Genomic DNA, 17,440 nt, shown 5'->3' on the forward strand with positions numbered 1-17,440 from the left:
TCTCCATGGCAACCAGATGCCCCGCAGCCGCCGACCGGACCCACCGCAGCCGCCGAGCAGTCACCCACCGCCAGGCAGCAGGTAACCGGCGCTAGCCCCCGGCTCCCCAGCGCTACGCTCCTGGCTCCCCAGCGCTATGCTCCCGGCTCCCCAGCGCTACGCTCCCGGCTCCCCAGTGCTACGCTCCCGGCTCCCCAGCGCTAGACCATGACAACAGACGAAGGCTCCGGAGCCCAGCGCTAGGCCCCGGAGCCCAGGTGAAGGCCCCGGAGCCCAGCGCTAGGCCCCGGAGCCCAGTGCTAGGTTCCGGAGCCCAGCGCTAGGTTCCGGAGCCCAGCGCTAGGTTCCGGAGCCTAGCGCTAGGTTCCGGAGCCCAGCGCTGGGCTCCGGGGCCTACCGCTGTGGCCCGGGACCTTCACCTGTTAGTGAAGATCACCCCCCGACCCATCACTTACCTGGGCGGCTTCTCGGGACAGCTGGACAGCTGGGCTGCTGGGCTGGGCTTCTCCGCTGGGCAGCTCCAGTTTCTGCACCTTCCTCTAACAGAGGAAGGTACAGAATGGCCGCTCCAGTGCGCTCCCGAGCAGTGACAGCTCGTCTGCGCATGCGCAGAAGAGCTGTAGCGGGGAGCACACTGAAGCGGCTCGTGCTGAAAGGAGAAGACCGGACTGCGCAAGCGCGTCTAAAAAAGCAAGCTGCCAGCGAATTTAGACGGAACCATGGAGACGAGGACGCTAGCAACGGAACAGGTAAGTGGAATAACTTTTGTATGGCTCATATTTAATGCACGATGTATATTACAAAGTGCATTAATATGGCCATACGGAAGTATATACCCCCACTTGGTTTTGCGAGACAACCCCTTTAATAACTGTGTTGTGGCCCTGCAAATGTGTCACAGAACTGCAGTGATGCAAAGTTATTCGCTACAGCAGATGAGGGATTTCCCATGCAGGAAAAAAATTGGCGCAAGCCTGCAGTAAAACGTAGCTGGCTGCGTCTGATTTTTTTTAACGTTCTGCACGCAGCACACACGTACCCAGAGCCCTGAGGACTGTCAGAGGCAGGCGAAATAGAATTTTTTCCCTTGTTTTTCAAAGGACAAGCCACACTGCGTGTATTCAATGAATAGTACTAAGTTTAATAACTGTGTTGTGGCCCTGCAAATGTGTCACAGAACTGCAGTGATGCAAAGTTATTCGCTACAGCAGATCAGGGATTTCCCATGCAGGAAAAAAATTGGCGCAAGCCTGCAGTAAAACGTAGCTGGCTGCGTCTGATTTTTTTTAACGTTCTGCACGCAGCACACACGTACCCAGAGCCCTGAGGACTGTCAGAGGCAGGCGAAATAGAATTTTTTCCCTTGTTTTTCAAAGGACAAGCCACACTGCGTGAATTCAATGAATACTACTAAGTTTAACAACTGTGTTGTGGCCCTGCAAATGTGTCACAGAACTGCAGTGATGCAAAGTTATTCGCTACAGCAGATCAGGGATTTCCCATGCAGGAAAAAAATTGGCGCAAGCCTGCAGTAAAACGTAGCTGGCTGCGTCTGATTTTTTTAACGTTCTGCACGCAGCACACACGTACCCAGAGCCCTGAGGACTGTCAGAGGCAGGCGAAATAGAATTTTTTCCCTTGTTTTTCAAAGGAAAAGCCACACTGCGTGTATTCAATGAATACTACTAAGTTTAATAACTGTGTTGTGGCCCTGCAAATGTGTCACAGAACTGCAGTGATGCAAAGTTATTCGCTACAGCAGATCAGGGATTTCCCATGCAGGAAAAAAATTGGCGCAAGCCTGCAGTAAAACGTAGCTGGCTGCGTCTGATTTTTTTAACGTTCTGCACGCAGCACACACGTACCCAGAGCCCTGAGGACTGTCAGAGGCAGGCGAAATATAATTTTTTCCCTTGTTTTTCAAAGGAAAAGCCACACTGCGTCTATTCAATGAATAATGTATGTCTTCTGGCCCTGCCTACACAATTCTATCCCTGTAGTATTAATGCCAGGTGCAATGGTCTGCACAGCCAGTTTTGAGAAAAAAAAAAATATGCAACACTGCTAACAGCAGCCTGGACAGTACTGCACACGGATAGATGTGGCCCTAGAAAGGACCGTTGGGGTTCTTGAAGCCTACACTCACTGCTAACACTCTCCCTGCCTAACCACCACTTTTGTCCCTATTGCAGGGCGCAATGCTCTGCAGATCCAATTTTGAAAAAATAAATAAATAAATACAGTGCTAACACAGTACTGCACACTATTAGATGTGGCCCTGAGAAGGACCGTTGGGGTTCTTGAAGCCTACACTAACTCCTAACGCTCTCCCTAAAGCAGCTCCAGCACAATACCACTGTCCCTCAGCTAACTCACAAGGCATCTGAGCCGAGCCGCGGGAGGGGCCGATTTTTATACTCGGGTGACATCTGATCGCCCCAGCCACTCACAGCAGGGGGGTGGTATAGGGCTTGAACGTCACAGGGGGAAGTTGTAATGCCTTCCCTGTCTTTCAATTGGCCAGAAAAGCGCGCTAACGTCTCAGAGAGGAAACTGAAAGTAACCGGAACACCGCGTGGTACTCGTTACGAGTAACGAGCATCCCGAACACCCTAATATTCGCACGAATATCAAGCTCGGATGAGTACGTTCGCTCATCTCTAGTCTGCATACCAGGAGATTTCTCCTCAAGTAAGTGGACAGGTAAGTTTGTTTTACTGTTAGAATTCATTTGGAAATAATTTTAAAATGTAAATTTGTAACCAGACGACCCCTTTAACTGTCTCTGAATTTCTTCAGGTTGGGTAAGGCAAGATCTCTGTATCTCTCAGAATCACTAGAATAATGTCAAGAAAAAGGAATTTCTGCGCTCATATGAAGAGAGTAAAAAGGAAAAAGGAGTAAGCAACTCCCATATGAATGACAAATGGACACTTACTTGAAAAGAATGTGAGTGCAGCGTCTGTGTGGGGGTGTGGTTACGCCCGTGACGTCATGACGTCACATGGCACAGGTCCTGCGGACCTACAAGATCCCATACTAGCACTTATTAGAAGGAACCATAGCATCTATAATGATCTAAACTGATAAACTAATATCTGGATTCATAGGATCAAACTTAATGATCCAGTACCGCTGCAGTCACATTCTGGGCTCCCAGGTGAAAGGTATATGCTTATAGGTATTAGGTATAATATATATATATATATGTTATGTTCATGGCTTGAGAAAGGTGCGTGTTTATGCACCGAAACGCGTTGCCACCAAATAAAGTTTTTTCCTTCAGTGTACACGTGGAGGTCTGTGTACTTTGGATGCTTGTGGATGACACTCAGAGGAGGGGGCTTCTGTTGATCACATCCCCCTCCTTTTCAAGTAAGTGTCCATTTGTTATTACTCATATGGGAGTTGTTCACTCCTTTTTCCTTTTTACTCTCTTCATACGAGCGCAGAAATTCCTTTTTCTTGACATTATTCTATGTTTTATTTGGGGAAGAACTGATTATTCAGAACCCCCCAGCTTTTTTCTGCAGCTCCCCTTGCATCAAGAAGGATCGATGAAGATTGAGTACTAGCAAAGGGTTTTTCTACAACTGTCCACACTGACTGCTGCTTTTATATATTTTTTCATCTGTTCAAAGAATTTATTTCCTGAGGCGCTCTCTAGTGATTCTGAGATGCAAATCTAACAAAAAAGGTGTATAGTTATATATACCAGGTGACATTGGGAACCCTCTCAATGTTGTTTTTTCTCTGGCGCCGTGCTCACTCTGGGGCAGTGCAGTGATGAGGCCTCCAGCATTGGATGGCCCAGGGTCTGCAGTACTAGAACTGAAACTTATTGCCACACACCGACGCTGGAAGCCTTTTTACTAGTACTTTTGTCTGAATGCTGCAAGAGATACTCAGTAGTCAGATCACATCACTGCACTGTGCAAACCCTGGATCTCTCTCTTTCTGCCCTGCGCACATGTATCTCTCAGGAATACGCTGCCGAACGGCTGCCTCAGGAACAGACTGCAATTACAGGGCATTCTTCTGTAAGCTGCAGGTGCCAGTCATTTGGCTTTAAAGTCACCAAATGTAGCATAGCAGGCAAAAATAAACAGTACCATTATACCGTATGTAGAAAAGACAAGGGTGGCAGTATAAAAGTCTTAAAAGAGCAGAGTCAGCCTCTTACAAGCTAAACACAGGAGTGAATACAAAGGAAAGGAAAAGTATCAGTTTTTTCTTCATGCATGTTTCATTCATTCCAGTAAAATTCCATTCCCTTCACATAAAAAGTGTCAAAAACATTATGTAAACAGCCAACTTCAGTTAATCTTTCACTTAGTTACCTTTTTTTCCTTTTTTTTCAGAATGTTCTGGAAAAATGAGACCATACTCAGAGAATTTGTTCTTCTTGGACTTTCCAGTGACCCAAAGACACAAGTTGCACTTTTCATTGTCTTTACATCAATGTATACAATTATTTTGATTGGAAACTTTCTCATCATTGTTCTAGTCCTGACAGATGCCAACCTTCACACTCCTATGTATTTCTTCCTTACCAACCTGTCTTTTCTGGACCTTTGTTACTCTACTTCTACTCTACCGAGAATGTTGAAGGATTTCTTGTCAGTAAATAAAGTCATCCCTTATGGTGAATGTGTAGCACAAATGTACATTTCCCTGTCTTTAGGAGTATGTGAATGTGCTCTGCTTGTTGTTATGGCATATGATCGTTATGTGGCTATATGTTATCCACTCCATTACACCACTATTATGAGTAAGATGGTCTGTGTTAGACTGGCAGTCGGTACATGGATGTGTGGATTTCTTCTGAACATTCCCAGTGTTATAGTGACATTTAATCTTCACCTATGTGGACACAACAAAATAAATCACTTTTTATGTGAAGGGCCAGCAATATTGTCACTGGGGTGTGGGAACCTAATATCTATGGAATTAATCAATTATATTTTAAGTATAATTATTCTCCTGACTCCTGTAACCTTTATTGTAATATCTTATGTTAATATCATTCTAAGTATCTTAAAAATTGCATCATCATCCGGGCGGAGGAAGGCTTTTTCCACATGTGGTTCTCACATGATGGTTGTGGCAATCTTTTATGGATCAGCAATGGCTTCCTACATGAAGCCTAGATCGAGTTCTCTTCCTGGCACTGATAAAGTGATTTCCATATTCTATGGAATTGTCACACCAATGTTAAATCCCATGATTTATACACTGAAAAACAATGATGTAAAAGCTGCATTTATGAAATTGATTAAAAAAATAAATTCTGATATTGTTGTGTCTGGAAATAATAATAATTGACTTATATTGCTACTATTATATATGTTTCAAATGTAGTTTTAGCCACTATAGCTTCATAGTCACATAGTATGTTAGGCTCAAAAAAAGACATGTCCGTCCAGTTCAGCCTGTTACTTCCTCCCAATGTTGATCTAGTGGAAGGCAAAAAAAATTAAAAATTCTTCCTGACTCCAAGTCTGGCAATCGGAACAATCCCTGGATCACTGACTCTTCTGAAGTAATTAGTGACTAGAACATATACTATTGTAACACTCAAGAAAGGTGTCCGGCCCCTCTTACACTCAAATTTGTAATCACCGCATCCTCAGGCAGAGAGTTCCATAGTCTCACTGCTCTTACAAAAAAAGACCTCCTTCGATGTTCGTGTAGAAACCTTTTTCCTATAGAAGTAGATGATGCCGCCTTGTTACAGTTCCAGTCATTGGTATAAATAAATGATGGGAGAGATTTCTGCATTGACCCTTGATCTAGTTATACAAAGTTATTAGGTTGCCCCTCAGCCGTCTTTTTGCTAAAGTTATTAACCCCAACTTTGATAACCTTTCTGAGCACTAATATCCACCCATCCTATTTAGAACTTCAGTCCCCTGCCTCTGAACCAGTTCAAGCTCTGATATGTCTTTCTTAAGTACTGGTGCCTAAAACTGTGAACAATGTTCCATGTGTGGTCTGACCAGTAATTTTGTAAAGAGGAAGAACAATGTTGTCGCCATGTACCTATATGCCTCTTGATGCTCCCCATAATCCTGCTTGCTTTGGCAGCAGCTGCGTGACACTTGTTGCTCCAGTTAACTGAAGTCCCCCACTCCTTTTCCATATCAGTTTTGCCCAGTGGTTTCTCATTTAGTGTGTAAGCGTGACATGAACTTCCCCTGCCCATGTGTATAACCTTACATTTATAAGTGTTTAATCTCATTTGCCACTATTTTGCCTGAGCCCCCAAATTAACCAGAACCATTTGCAACCAGTCCTCTCTTCTGTCAATCACTCTACTTAGTTTTGTACTATCTGAAATACAAGAATTATTTTCTTACCAATAATTCCTTTTCCTTGAGTCCATCATGACAACACACATGGTGGTTGCTCCGCCTGTGTTCTCTGGGACAGGAGAGTTCTTAAGGCCACCTCCCATATCCATCTCCAGGGACTTTTAAATCATCACCACGGATCCTGAGGCCTCAATCATTGCTTTGCTGCAAAATACGTTAATAGCACGTTATGGTTATATATAACATCATAAAAAGGGAGCTTTATCTGACTCACTCTTTTTATTTCTTTTCTCTGGGTGGGAAAGTATGTGCTGTCAAGATGGACTCATGGAAAAGGAATTATCGGTAAGAAAATAATTCTTGTATTTCTATAGCGTCCATCCTGACAGCACACATGGAGGCAATACCAGATCACCATTACCCTAGGGGTGGGCAACTGCCTGGAGGACTTTTCGTCCGAAGGCCAGCTCTGAGTTAGAGTGAAGATTTACTCGGTAATGTTTTGTAAATGTATGCATGTTCGACCTGGTCGCTGTTTTGCAGATCTGATTTATTGACGCGCCTCCGCGTTCGGCCCAAGAGGAGGCAAGGGCCCTAGTGGAGTGGGCCCTAATCCCTTTTGGAACCAGAAGGTCCCTATTTTTGTAGCATTCTTGGATAGTTTTATCCATCTTGCAATAGTATCTTTTGATGCTATTTTACCCTTGTTGGGACCCTTAAATTGAAGAAACAATTTTTCCGACTGACCAAAATGACTGAGAGGATTGTAGATAACATATTATGGCCCAACGCACATCTAAGTTATGTAGGCGTCGTTCTTTTTATATTTCTATAATTTTGGCAAAAGGAAAGTAGGGTTATCTCCTGCTGTATGTGAAAAGAGGAAACAACCTTTTGAGAAAATCCAGAGAGATTCTAAATATTACTCTGTCGTCTAGAATTTAGATATGGTTCCTTACAGGATAATGCCTGTCATTCCCCGACCCGTCTCGTGGACGTTATGGCGACTAGAAAAGCAACTTTTATAGACAAGTACTTTAATGAGATATCATGACTGGGCTCAAAAGGGGATCACATAATCCCTCTAGTATGATATTGAGGTGCCAAGAAGGGACCGGATCTCTCAGAAAAGGTTTTATCTTTTTGCTCCTTTGAAAAACCTCTTGATCCATCTGTTCTCGATAAGATGAACATCAAATAATGCACTCAGGACCGTTACTTGAACTCGCAGGGTCCTAGGATTAAGTCCCTTGTCTAACCCGGCTTGAGAAAAATCTAGGATTTTTGAATAATCTGGTTTACCCGTATCTGGACAATCTGGTCTATACCATGCATAGAATCTATCCCAAAACCTGGCATAAATCTTTGAGGTAATAGTCTTACTGCTTTTTAATAGGGTATCGATTACTTTCTGAGATAACCCTTGTGTTTTTAGCCTTTGCCTCTCAATAGCCAGGCCGTCAATTTTAGCCACTGGATTCTCTGGCAGAGTACCGGACCCTGGGATAAGAGGTCCTCTCTGAGAGGAAATGTTATGGGAGATTGTATTGCCAAGGAGGTTAGCATTGGGAACCAAGGTCTCTTTGTCCAGGCTGGGGTGATGAAATCACTGTGGTTCGGCTTGCTTGTATTTTCTTTAGACAATGGGAGATTAGCGGGAGAGGAGGGAAGGCGTATGCTAAGGTCATGTCCCAGTCTTGAGATAGGGCACCTAATGCTATCGGATAATCTGTAGGTTTTAGTGAAAAGAATTTTTGGCATTTTGTATTTCTCCTCTCGGTAAATAGATCGACCTGTGGACGGCCCCACTATTTCGTAAGATGGAGTAAGACCTCTATATTGAGGGCCCAATTTCCTTAGGAAATCTGCTATCTGGTTTTGGGACCCCTTTAGGTGGACCGCTGATAGTGACCGGAGTTTGTTTTCTGCCCAGGATAAAATTCTTTGTGCCATTCCCCGCAGGTGCGGATATCGGGTACCTCCCTGGTGACGGATAAAAGAAATGGCAGTTATATTGTCAGATAACACCCTTACATGTTTTCCCTTTCAAAAGCCTTCCGATCAGGCTAATGCTTCCCAGATCGCCTGGAGTTCTTTATAATTCGATGACTGGGCACGGAAGTGGGTTGACCAGGAACCTTGTAGAAATCTATCGGCCACCTGGGCCCCTCAACCAATCTTCCTGGCGTCTGTGGTGACTGTCACACAGGGGGATGGTGCCCATTTTGCCCCTTTTCTAAGTTTGGATGGTGACAACCACCAATTCAATGACTGTCTTCCGCCCCCAGATACTCTGAATTTTTTTATCTAAGGAGGCCTGAGTCTTATCCCACTTTGACAAGATAGTTTGTTGAAGAACACGGGAATGGAATTGTGCCCAGGGTTCTGTGGGTATAAAAGATATCATATGCCCCAGGATTTTCATCGCCTCTCTAATAGAAACATACTTTTTCTTTTTAATTTTCTGCAGGGAACTTTTTAGGTTCTGGGAGAAAGGAGACTTCATTTACAGAATCTAAAAGTACCCCCAGGAAAATTTTCCTAGTATCGGGGAGGAAACTAGATTTTTGGAGGTTCACTAACCAGCCTAATTAGAAGAGACTAAGTGTCTGGTGTAAGTGAGACTGCATGGACTCCAGATCCTTTGCTATTAACAAAAAATCATCCAAATAGGGGATAATATTAATGCATTTTCCACGAAAGTAGCTAATTGGTTCAATTATGACCTTAGTGAATACTCTCAGGGTGGAAGAAATGCCAAACGGCAAACAAACAAACTGAAAATGGAGGATATCCCCTCACATCCTTACTGCAAATCTCAAATATTTTTGGGATGCGGCATGTATCAGTATATGATAATAGGCATCTCTTAAATCAATTGTGCACATAACATGGCCCCACCGTATTAACGGAACTGTAGACCTGATGGTTTCCATCTTAAAAGTGGGATTTTCAATAAAGTTATTTAAGGACTTTAAATTTATAATAACTCTAAATGTTCCGCTGGGTTTCGGGACTAGAAATAAGGTTAATTAATAACCCTGACCTCGTTCCTGCACGGGGACGGGTTTAATCCCTTTTAACTTTAATAAATTAATAATCCCTTCCTCCAATCTTCTTTGGAGGGAAGGTGATTGAGTCGGGGTGACTACATATTTCCTAGGGGGAATAGATGCTCGCTCTATCTTATATCCCGACGTGATAAATCTCAGTACCCAGGGATTACCAGAAATCTGGCTCCATCTCCCTGGATGCTGAGAGAGTCTACCCCCCACTATGATCTCTTTATCTGGGTTCGGGTTTAACAGAAAAGCCGGAGCTTTTACCTTTCCCTCATTTCGGGTGGGACAATCTGCCCGATTTCCCTTTATTTCTTGCTCTGGGTTGTTCAGGCTTCTTCCGGAAGGAAGAGGTTCTTTTCTGGAAAAAAAATCATTGGAAAACCTTTTTTCTTATCTGCGGCTCTTTTTGGAATCTTATCCAGGACTGGTCCGAATAAATATTCTCCCTGAAAAGGGATTGAGCATAAGCTGTTTTTGGAAGCTGTATCCCTTGACCAGGCTCAGAGCCATAGGGCTCTTCTGGCAGAATTGCCTAGTCCTGGATTCCTTGCTGCAAATCTTATTGACTGCTGAGGCATCTGCTAGAAAAGCTGTTGCATTCCTGATCAGTGGGATGCAATCTAGGATCTCGTCTCTGGAAGTTGTTTACTGGGGATGCAATTCCAGCTGATCTAGCCATATATACATTAATCTTGCCATGGAGGTTGCTGCGACATTTGCTTCAATTATTGTTAATGCTGACTGCCAGGCTACTTTAAGGAACCCCTCTATCTTACGGTCCATTGGATCTTTTAGCTGTGACCCATCTTCGAAGGGTAGTGATGTCTTCTTAACTAACTTGGCACTGTCTGCCACAGAGTTGTATCTTCAGGTGCAAATAGGAGACGTTCCTTAAATTCCCTGGGAATGGCCTGACTCTTTTTTGCTTTTTGCCATTCGTCTGTCACCATTTTCTTTAGATTTTCGTTAAATCGGGAAATTTTTCTTTCGTCTAGTTCAAAGTCCCCCAAACATATCATCCAGCACTGATCTCGCTTGAGGAACATCTATGACTTCCATAGTGTTACGGACTGCGGATATAAGATCATCCAAACAGTGGTTGGAGAAATAATATTTCCTGTCATCGTCTTCCCCACAGATTGGCACTGAAGTTTCTGACCAATCGTCCAAGTTGAACACTTCAGGGTAAGAAATCACGTATTCGCTTGTGCACAATTTTTTCTTTTGTATGGAAGATCCCTGCTGTGGGTCGGCTGTTTTATTCTGACCGTAAGGCCTGTACCTCTTCCCGTACCATAGAATGGATCCCTTGCAGTAAATTTTGTTCCTCTTTTACTACTTTAGCTGTACAGTCAGGGCAAATAGGTTTCTTAACATTCTCTTCCAATCTCTTTGCGCACAAGACGCACCATCTTATGCGTTTATCTGCCTTGGTTTTTAATGCTTCCTCCTATAATAGGAGAAGCCATTTTTACCAACACATCACAAAACATTTTTTCATTTTTGTGTCTAAGTGGACTACTTACATTTGTCATGCTCCCCTTTTCGGCCTCTGCGCTTTCCATATTACCAGGAGGTGTAATGGAGTCCCAAACGCTGTGAAAGCCTTTAGCAGTTTGAATCTGCCGCCTTTTGAAGGGGATTGCCGCGTTGCGTGTGACGTCATCACGCCGTGATGTAATCGCGTGTGATGCAGCGCCGCGCGTATCAAAACGAGGTGGTCGCTGCGCCGCCGCTAGATGCCGGGACCTAGGTGCAAGGCACAGAGGTACCTGGTGCGGGTCCCACGGTCTCCTGACTACTCTGATGGTGCTGGACAACCCGCTGCCGCTGAGGAGCTCCTACCCCCGGTTGGAAGAAGACCTGCCTCGGTGAGTGGATCCCGCAGCTTTTCCCTCGCATCCTTCCTCCAGCACATAGGAACTCCTGTGTCCATTGGGACAGGAAAAAACACTGGAGATGGATATGAGAGGTGGCCTTAAGAACTCTCTTCTTCCTGTCCCAGAGAACACAGGCGGAGCAACCTCCATATATGCTGTCAGGATTAAAACAAAAATCTGGTACCGTGTTAACCAGTAGAGCCAAATGTGATTGTTCCCAGCAAGAGAAACCACATAATCTTGTAGATATGATACCTTTTAATGGCTAACAAAAATACTTGATGTAATAGCGAGCTTCCGAACCAAAGCAGGGTTCTTCTTCAGGCTTAAATGGATTGAATCTGAAGAGGCATGGATATTTATACACACTTATAACATACATACTTATGACAAGGCACAGATATGGATGTGATTGGTTCGCACTTAAAAGGAATTCTGCAACAGCAAACAAACTTTTTTGGTCTAGGCACTGATAGCGGAGTGAAAGTTTTATGGTCCATGAATTACTGTTGGGGGGGGGGAGGTTGGCAGGCTAAAAAAGCTACAAGAGGTTCACAGACGTTTTTAGCTAAACACTGATAAGGGAGTGAAAGTTTATGGTCCCCGAATTACTGTTGATGGGGGTCTTATCTGTATAATAAATGTCTCACACTTCCCATTCACCCATAAATCCTGGGGAACAATTTAACCCATTATTCAGTGTGTCCAAAGTTGTTATCAATTTATATTCCCAAATTATTCTGTAGTTTTGTGACTTGAAACCATCCTTCGGTATCAAAACTCTCATATCTCCTATGTCATGTCCATGGTTAGAGAAGTGCTTGGCCCCAGGCAATTTTCTTTTTCTGTGTTTAATCATGTGAGATCTCATCCTTGCTTTCAGTTTCTGTCCTGTTTCTCCAACATAAAGACCCCCAACAGGACATTTACTGCACATGATCAGGTACACAACATTGGACGTGGAACATGTGAATGTCCCTGGGATCTTATAGTCCTGCTGTGTGTTGGGGATCCGTATCCTGTCCGCAGTCAGTATATGTGAGCAGGTCTTACAGCTCCTTACATTACATGGATAAGTTCCTTTTTGTGTGTCAGAGGGTAATGCACTCCTGATTATAAAGTTCCTCAAGTTAGGAGGTTGCCTGTAACACAGAAGGGGAGGGTCCAGGAATATGGTTTTCAGAAGGTCATCCTTGTGCAGGGTATGGTGGAGTTTCTTTGCGGTTTTTCTTAGTACCTCTAGTTGCAGATTGTAGGTCACTACTAGAGGCACACGATTGTTTCTTTCCTTCTCCTTGTATTGGAGTAGTTGATTCCTGGGTATCCTGGTGGCTCTGGTGATTTGGTCATCAATTGAGATGGGATGGTAGCCCTGATTTATAAATGTCCTTTTAAGATGGTACAAATATTCCTCTCTGTCTGTTGAGTTGGAGCAGATCCGGTTATCCCTGATGGCCTGGCTGTAGACAATGAACATTTTGATGTGTTTAGGATGGAAACTGTCCCATCTGAGGTATGTAGGCCGATCAATCGGTTTTCGGTACAGGGATGTCTGTATTGAGTTGCTTAAAATCTTTATGGTGGTGTCCAAAAAGTTGATTTCTGTATGTGAGTAGCTTAATGTCAGGTTTATGGCGGGGGTGGAATGCATTGAATCTTTCATAGAATTTTATTAATTCTTGTTTGGTGTGGGTCCAGAGGATCATGATGTCATCAATGTAGTAGAAATAGGCCAATGGTTTGCTGGGGCAGGAGGCCAGAAAGTCACACTCCAGTTTTACCATAAAAAGGTTGGCATATTGCGGTGCCATTTTACTGCCCATGGCAGTCCCCGTGAGTTGCAGGAATATCTGTTTGCCAAAGGAGAAATAATGTTCCTGACCAATCACAGGTCACCTATTCACTTTGAATAGAAAGAGACAGATGTAAATGTATAGATCAATCAGTCTGCAAGAGAATGCTACCAAGGTAATGCCTACTGTATCTGTTACCACAGGGTAGAGCAAACATCATGCAGACATAAGAAAGATCTTTAAGAAACTTTGATTGATCCTCACCAGAGATGCAATTCCTTTGGAGGAAAATATTCACTCACTAAAACCAACTTATTAAAAGAATGGTGCCTTTAAATGTTTGGTATTCTATTGTATGTGCTGTACGAACGTAGTCCATGGAAGAACAATGCTTGATATCATGGGAGAAAAAACACCATATGAGCTAACTCAACGCCTAACATGTAGGTCTAAATACAGTATATACTTTTTGGAATGTCTATGGGGTTTAAGATATGGGGGAAGGACTATTAACACCTTATGGACCTGGGCAAATCACCATATATTTAATATTTACAGTGATTATCATAAGCATCGTGTGTCCAGGCATTGTGACAAATTTCGTAATTGAGATCCCATCAAAATGCAATTAACTCCTATAAACCAGATAGAAGAAGGTAAATTCCATGAATTAAGAAAGAAAGGTTTTGCATCTACAGGTTAAATACATTCTGTCCAGTGGGTTTTAATGAAACTCTAGGACATATCTAATATATAAAAAGCCTACAGGCTTTTTCTTGCACCACACTTTGACCATTTGCCTGACCTTTGGAGGATGATTTTGGTGTCAAATGAATTGTTAGATCCTCACCACCTCTTTAAAATCCTAAAATCTCAGTTAGATACATTGAGTGACCTGTCAGGCCACGTCAAAGTTAAAATGTTAAGTATAGCGGTGCTTCATCCAGCAGCGCCGAGAGAGAAGAGAAAGAGATAAAGAACGAGAGAGAAATAAAGAAAAAAGAAAGATACAAAGAGAAACGGCATCGGGCATAGAGCTGTATTGTGCTCCTTACCAAGGGTAATGCACAGAGTTGAGGCTGGAGCACTTCTGTCTCTATTTGGTCTATGGCAGCTCTTGAGAATGAAGGCAACTCCCGACACAAGAGGATACAATGGGGTGTGGTGGCCACACCAATCATCGGCCGCCTCCCCCCCCCCCCCAGGCCAGAAGCTAGCGGCTTATCTGAAAATAAAACTCCTCCCTGTAATTAAGACCCTGCCTCCAGAGTGGCGCTGTGCCTTGTGCCCTGTAAGCCCTCCTTGACAACTGCCTCCGCACCCTCCTACCAAGGCAGCTTGTTACTAGCTGTTCCTAAAGCCACTGGAAATGTGGTGGTGTTGGGGATGACATTCCTGCCAGACTACATAAAGCAGTAACCATGGCTCCTAAGAACTGAGGCTGCAGCTCAGCCAATTTATAAATCCATCAACACAATGGCTGTGGTTTGTTCATCAAGTGCTGCTCAGCCAATAAATGTAGCCCTCGATGTACCAAATCACAGCCATCACACCGTGGCTGAGCCAATTCATAAATCCCGCCTCCAACACACGATGGCTGTGGTTGGTTCTTCGTGCTACTCAGCCAATCAATGCAGTGCTCGATGAACCAATCACAGCCATCATGTTGTGGAATTGGATTTAGGAATCCCGTAACCAGGAAATGATCTTCCAGAAAGCAAAAGCCCTCCTGTAGCTATGTGAAATAAAAAATTAAAGATTGGAAGCTAATATAAAAACGTCTACAGGCTTTTCTTGCACCACATTTAGACCCCTTTGCCCGGTGGATGATTTTATTGTTATTACATGTGTGACATCCTCACCATCGCTGTAAAATTATAAAATTTGAGTTTGATACATTCAGTGAATTGTCAGGCAAAGTCAAAGTTCCTCTGTTAAGCCAACAGCGCCGCTAGGGTCAGTCAAGCGTTCCTAAGCAACATTCATATATGAAGTGCAGTGCTTACCAGTTTGAGGGCTGCCATGTTCCCAAAACTTGGAAGACCAAGCCGTGCATGGCGAACAGTTCAAGCCGAATCCTCGGCTCCACTATATAAAAACGATAATCGCAAGCGAATGCGTGTCTCCAGTAGGTCAACATCACGCCACACTTAAGTTCAAACTCTGGGATCCATGGACAATATTTTCCAGCACTGTAAGGCACTACACTTTCAAACTGAATGGAGCCATGACCACTACAGGCAAACATTTTATGACCGCATAGGGAACACCGGGTCAATCTAGTAAAATTAAATAAAAATATGTATTTTTTTTTCCTTTCCCATTCCCTTGGGTCAGGGGCGTACCTAAGGGCTCAGGGGCCTGGGTGCAAATGTTTAGTTCGGGCCCCCCCCCCCTTGGGCCTCCACCCTACACTTCCCCGTACCCATACCTAGATCGTGCTGCAAACATGATCTAGCCCCCTGGCGTAATCTTGCCAAACATGATGCATTTCCTGAACATGAAAATTTATTTGTAGCCCCGCAGGCCACTTTCACACACACCGCTTTTTACCGCTGAGCCTGGACTTAGGAAAACAGCCCCCACCTTGCACAGCAGTTCCCCTCCCTCTCCACCAGCAGCACACAATACAAAGGTAATGGTGGCCCTAAAAGGGAGAAATCGCATACCTTGCTTTGGTGGAGCTGCAGAGCATTGCTCCAACTCATCCAGACCCTTACCTCCAGGAGTAAAATCTATTAACTGCATGACTGAGTGAAGCCTGTGGGCTGGGGAGTGAGAGAAACTCAGACCCATAGGTGAAGGGAGTAGAAGAAGTGAAACTGTTAATCTGCAGAAATAGGAACTCTGCCACCAGGTAGTCTTTTACTGAAGATTAGAGATGAGCGAGCATACTCGTTCGAGTATTAGGGTGTTCGAGATGCTCGTTACTCGTGACGAGTACCACGCGATGTTCGGGTTACTTTCATTTTCTTCCCTGAGAAATTTGCGCGCTTTTCTGGCCAATAGAAAGACAGGGAAGGCATTACAACTTCCCCCTGCGACGTTCAAGCCCTATACCACCCCCCTGCAGTGAGTGGCTGGCGAGATTAGGTGTCACCCGAGTATTAAAATCTGCCCCTCCCGCGGCTCACCACAGATGCATTCTGACATAGTTCAGGGAAAGTGCTGTTGATGCCGGAGCTGCTAAGGAGAGCGTTAGGAGTTATTTTAGGCTTCAAGAACCCCAACGGTCCTTCTTAGGCCATAGAAATCGCAGATCGCACCTATGTGCGATCTGCGATTTCTGTTCTCTTCTCTATATGCGCTCAATGGGGCCGGCGGCAGCAGCGCCGACCCCATTGAGAACATATAGAAGACAAATCATTCTTCTCTGCCACAGCTGTAACAGCTGTGGCAGAGAAGAACGATGTTTGCTCATTGAATTCAATGGAGCCAGCAATACAGCAGATTCCACTGAAAGCAATGGGCTGCCGGCGATTGCGGGATGAATTGTCGGGAAGGGCTTACATATATAAGCCCTTCCCTGCAATTCATCCAGAAAAATATATACCGGCGTATAAGGCGACGGGGCGTATAAGACGACCCCCCAACTGTCACCTTATACGTCGGTAATACAGCGGAGCAAAGAATAAAATTCATTACTCACTTCCCCTGGCGTTCTGCGATGCTGCTGCAGGCTGTGGCAGAGAAGAACGATGTTTGCCCATTGAATTCAATGGAGCCAGCAATACAGCAGTTTCCACTGAAAGCAATGGGCTGCCGGCGATCGCGGGATGAATTGTCGGGAAGGGCTTACATATATAAGCCCTTCCCTGCAATTCATCCAGAAAAATATATACCGGCGTATTAGGCGACGGGGCGTATAAGACGACCCCCCAACTGTCACCTTATACGCCGGTAATACAGCGGAGCAAAGAATAAAATTCATTACTCACTTCCCCTGGCGTTCTGCAGTGCTGCTGCAGGCTGTCGCTCCCTCCTGGTCCCCGGCAGAGCATTGCTTTCTGGATGCAGTGGTTGAAATCCCTGCCTCCAGAAACACACGTGCCTTCAGCCAATCACAGCCATTCAATGACATCATTGTCATTGGCTGTGATTGGCTGAAGGCACGTGTGTTTCTGGAGGCGGGGATTTAAAGCCCTTCGTAGAGAAAGCAATGCTCTGCCGGGGACCAGGAGGGAGCGACAGCCTGCAGGAGCACCGCAGAACGCCCGGTGAAGTGAGTAATGATTTTTTATTCTTTGCTCTGCTGTATTACCGGCGTATAAGGTGACAGTTGGGGGGTCGTCTTATACGCCCCGTCGCCTTATACGCCGGTATATATTTTTATTGTAACACATTTCTGGATGAATTGCAGGGAAGGGCTTATATATGTAAGCCCTTCCCGA

At 44.5% G+C, this 17,440-nt stretch overlaps 1 protein-coding gene across 1 annotated transcript; it reads left to right on the forward strand.

The window, feature by feature from the left end:
- The first annotated feature begins 4,362 nt into the window (after positions 1-4,362).
- On the forward strand, positions 4,363-5,325 carry LOC136577412 (olfactory receptor-like protein OLF3). Its single transcript, XM_066577309.1, has one exon. It carries the CDS (start codon positions 4,363-4,365, stop codon positions 5,323-5,325), a length of 963 nt encoding a protein of 320 aa, XP_066433406.1.
- Positions 5,326-17,440: the final 12,115 nt, after the last annotated feature.

This window comes from Eleutherodactylus coqui, chromosome 8 (genome assembly GCF_035609145.1).
Source record: "Eleutherodactylus coqui strain aEleCoq1 chromosome 8, aEleCoq1.hap1, whole genome shotgun sequence".
In the NCBI taxonomy this organism is placed as follows: domain Eukaryota; kingdom Metazoa; phylum Chordata; class Amphibia; order Anura; family Eleutherodactylidae; genus Eleutherodactylus; species Eleutherodactylus coqui.

Bases quoted from the DNA above. Each gene is read 5' to 3' on its own strand.
- LOC136577412 (XM_066577309.1), top strand. From the start codon at position 4,363: ATGTTCTGGAAAAATGAGACCATACTCAGAGAATTTGTTCTTCTTGGA.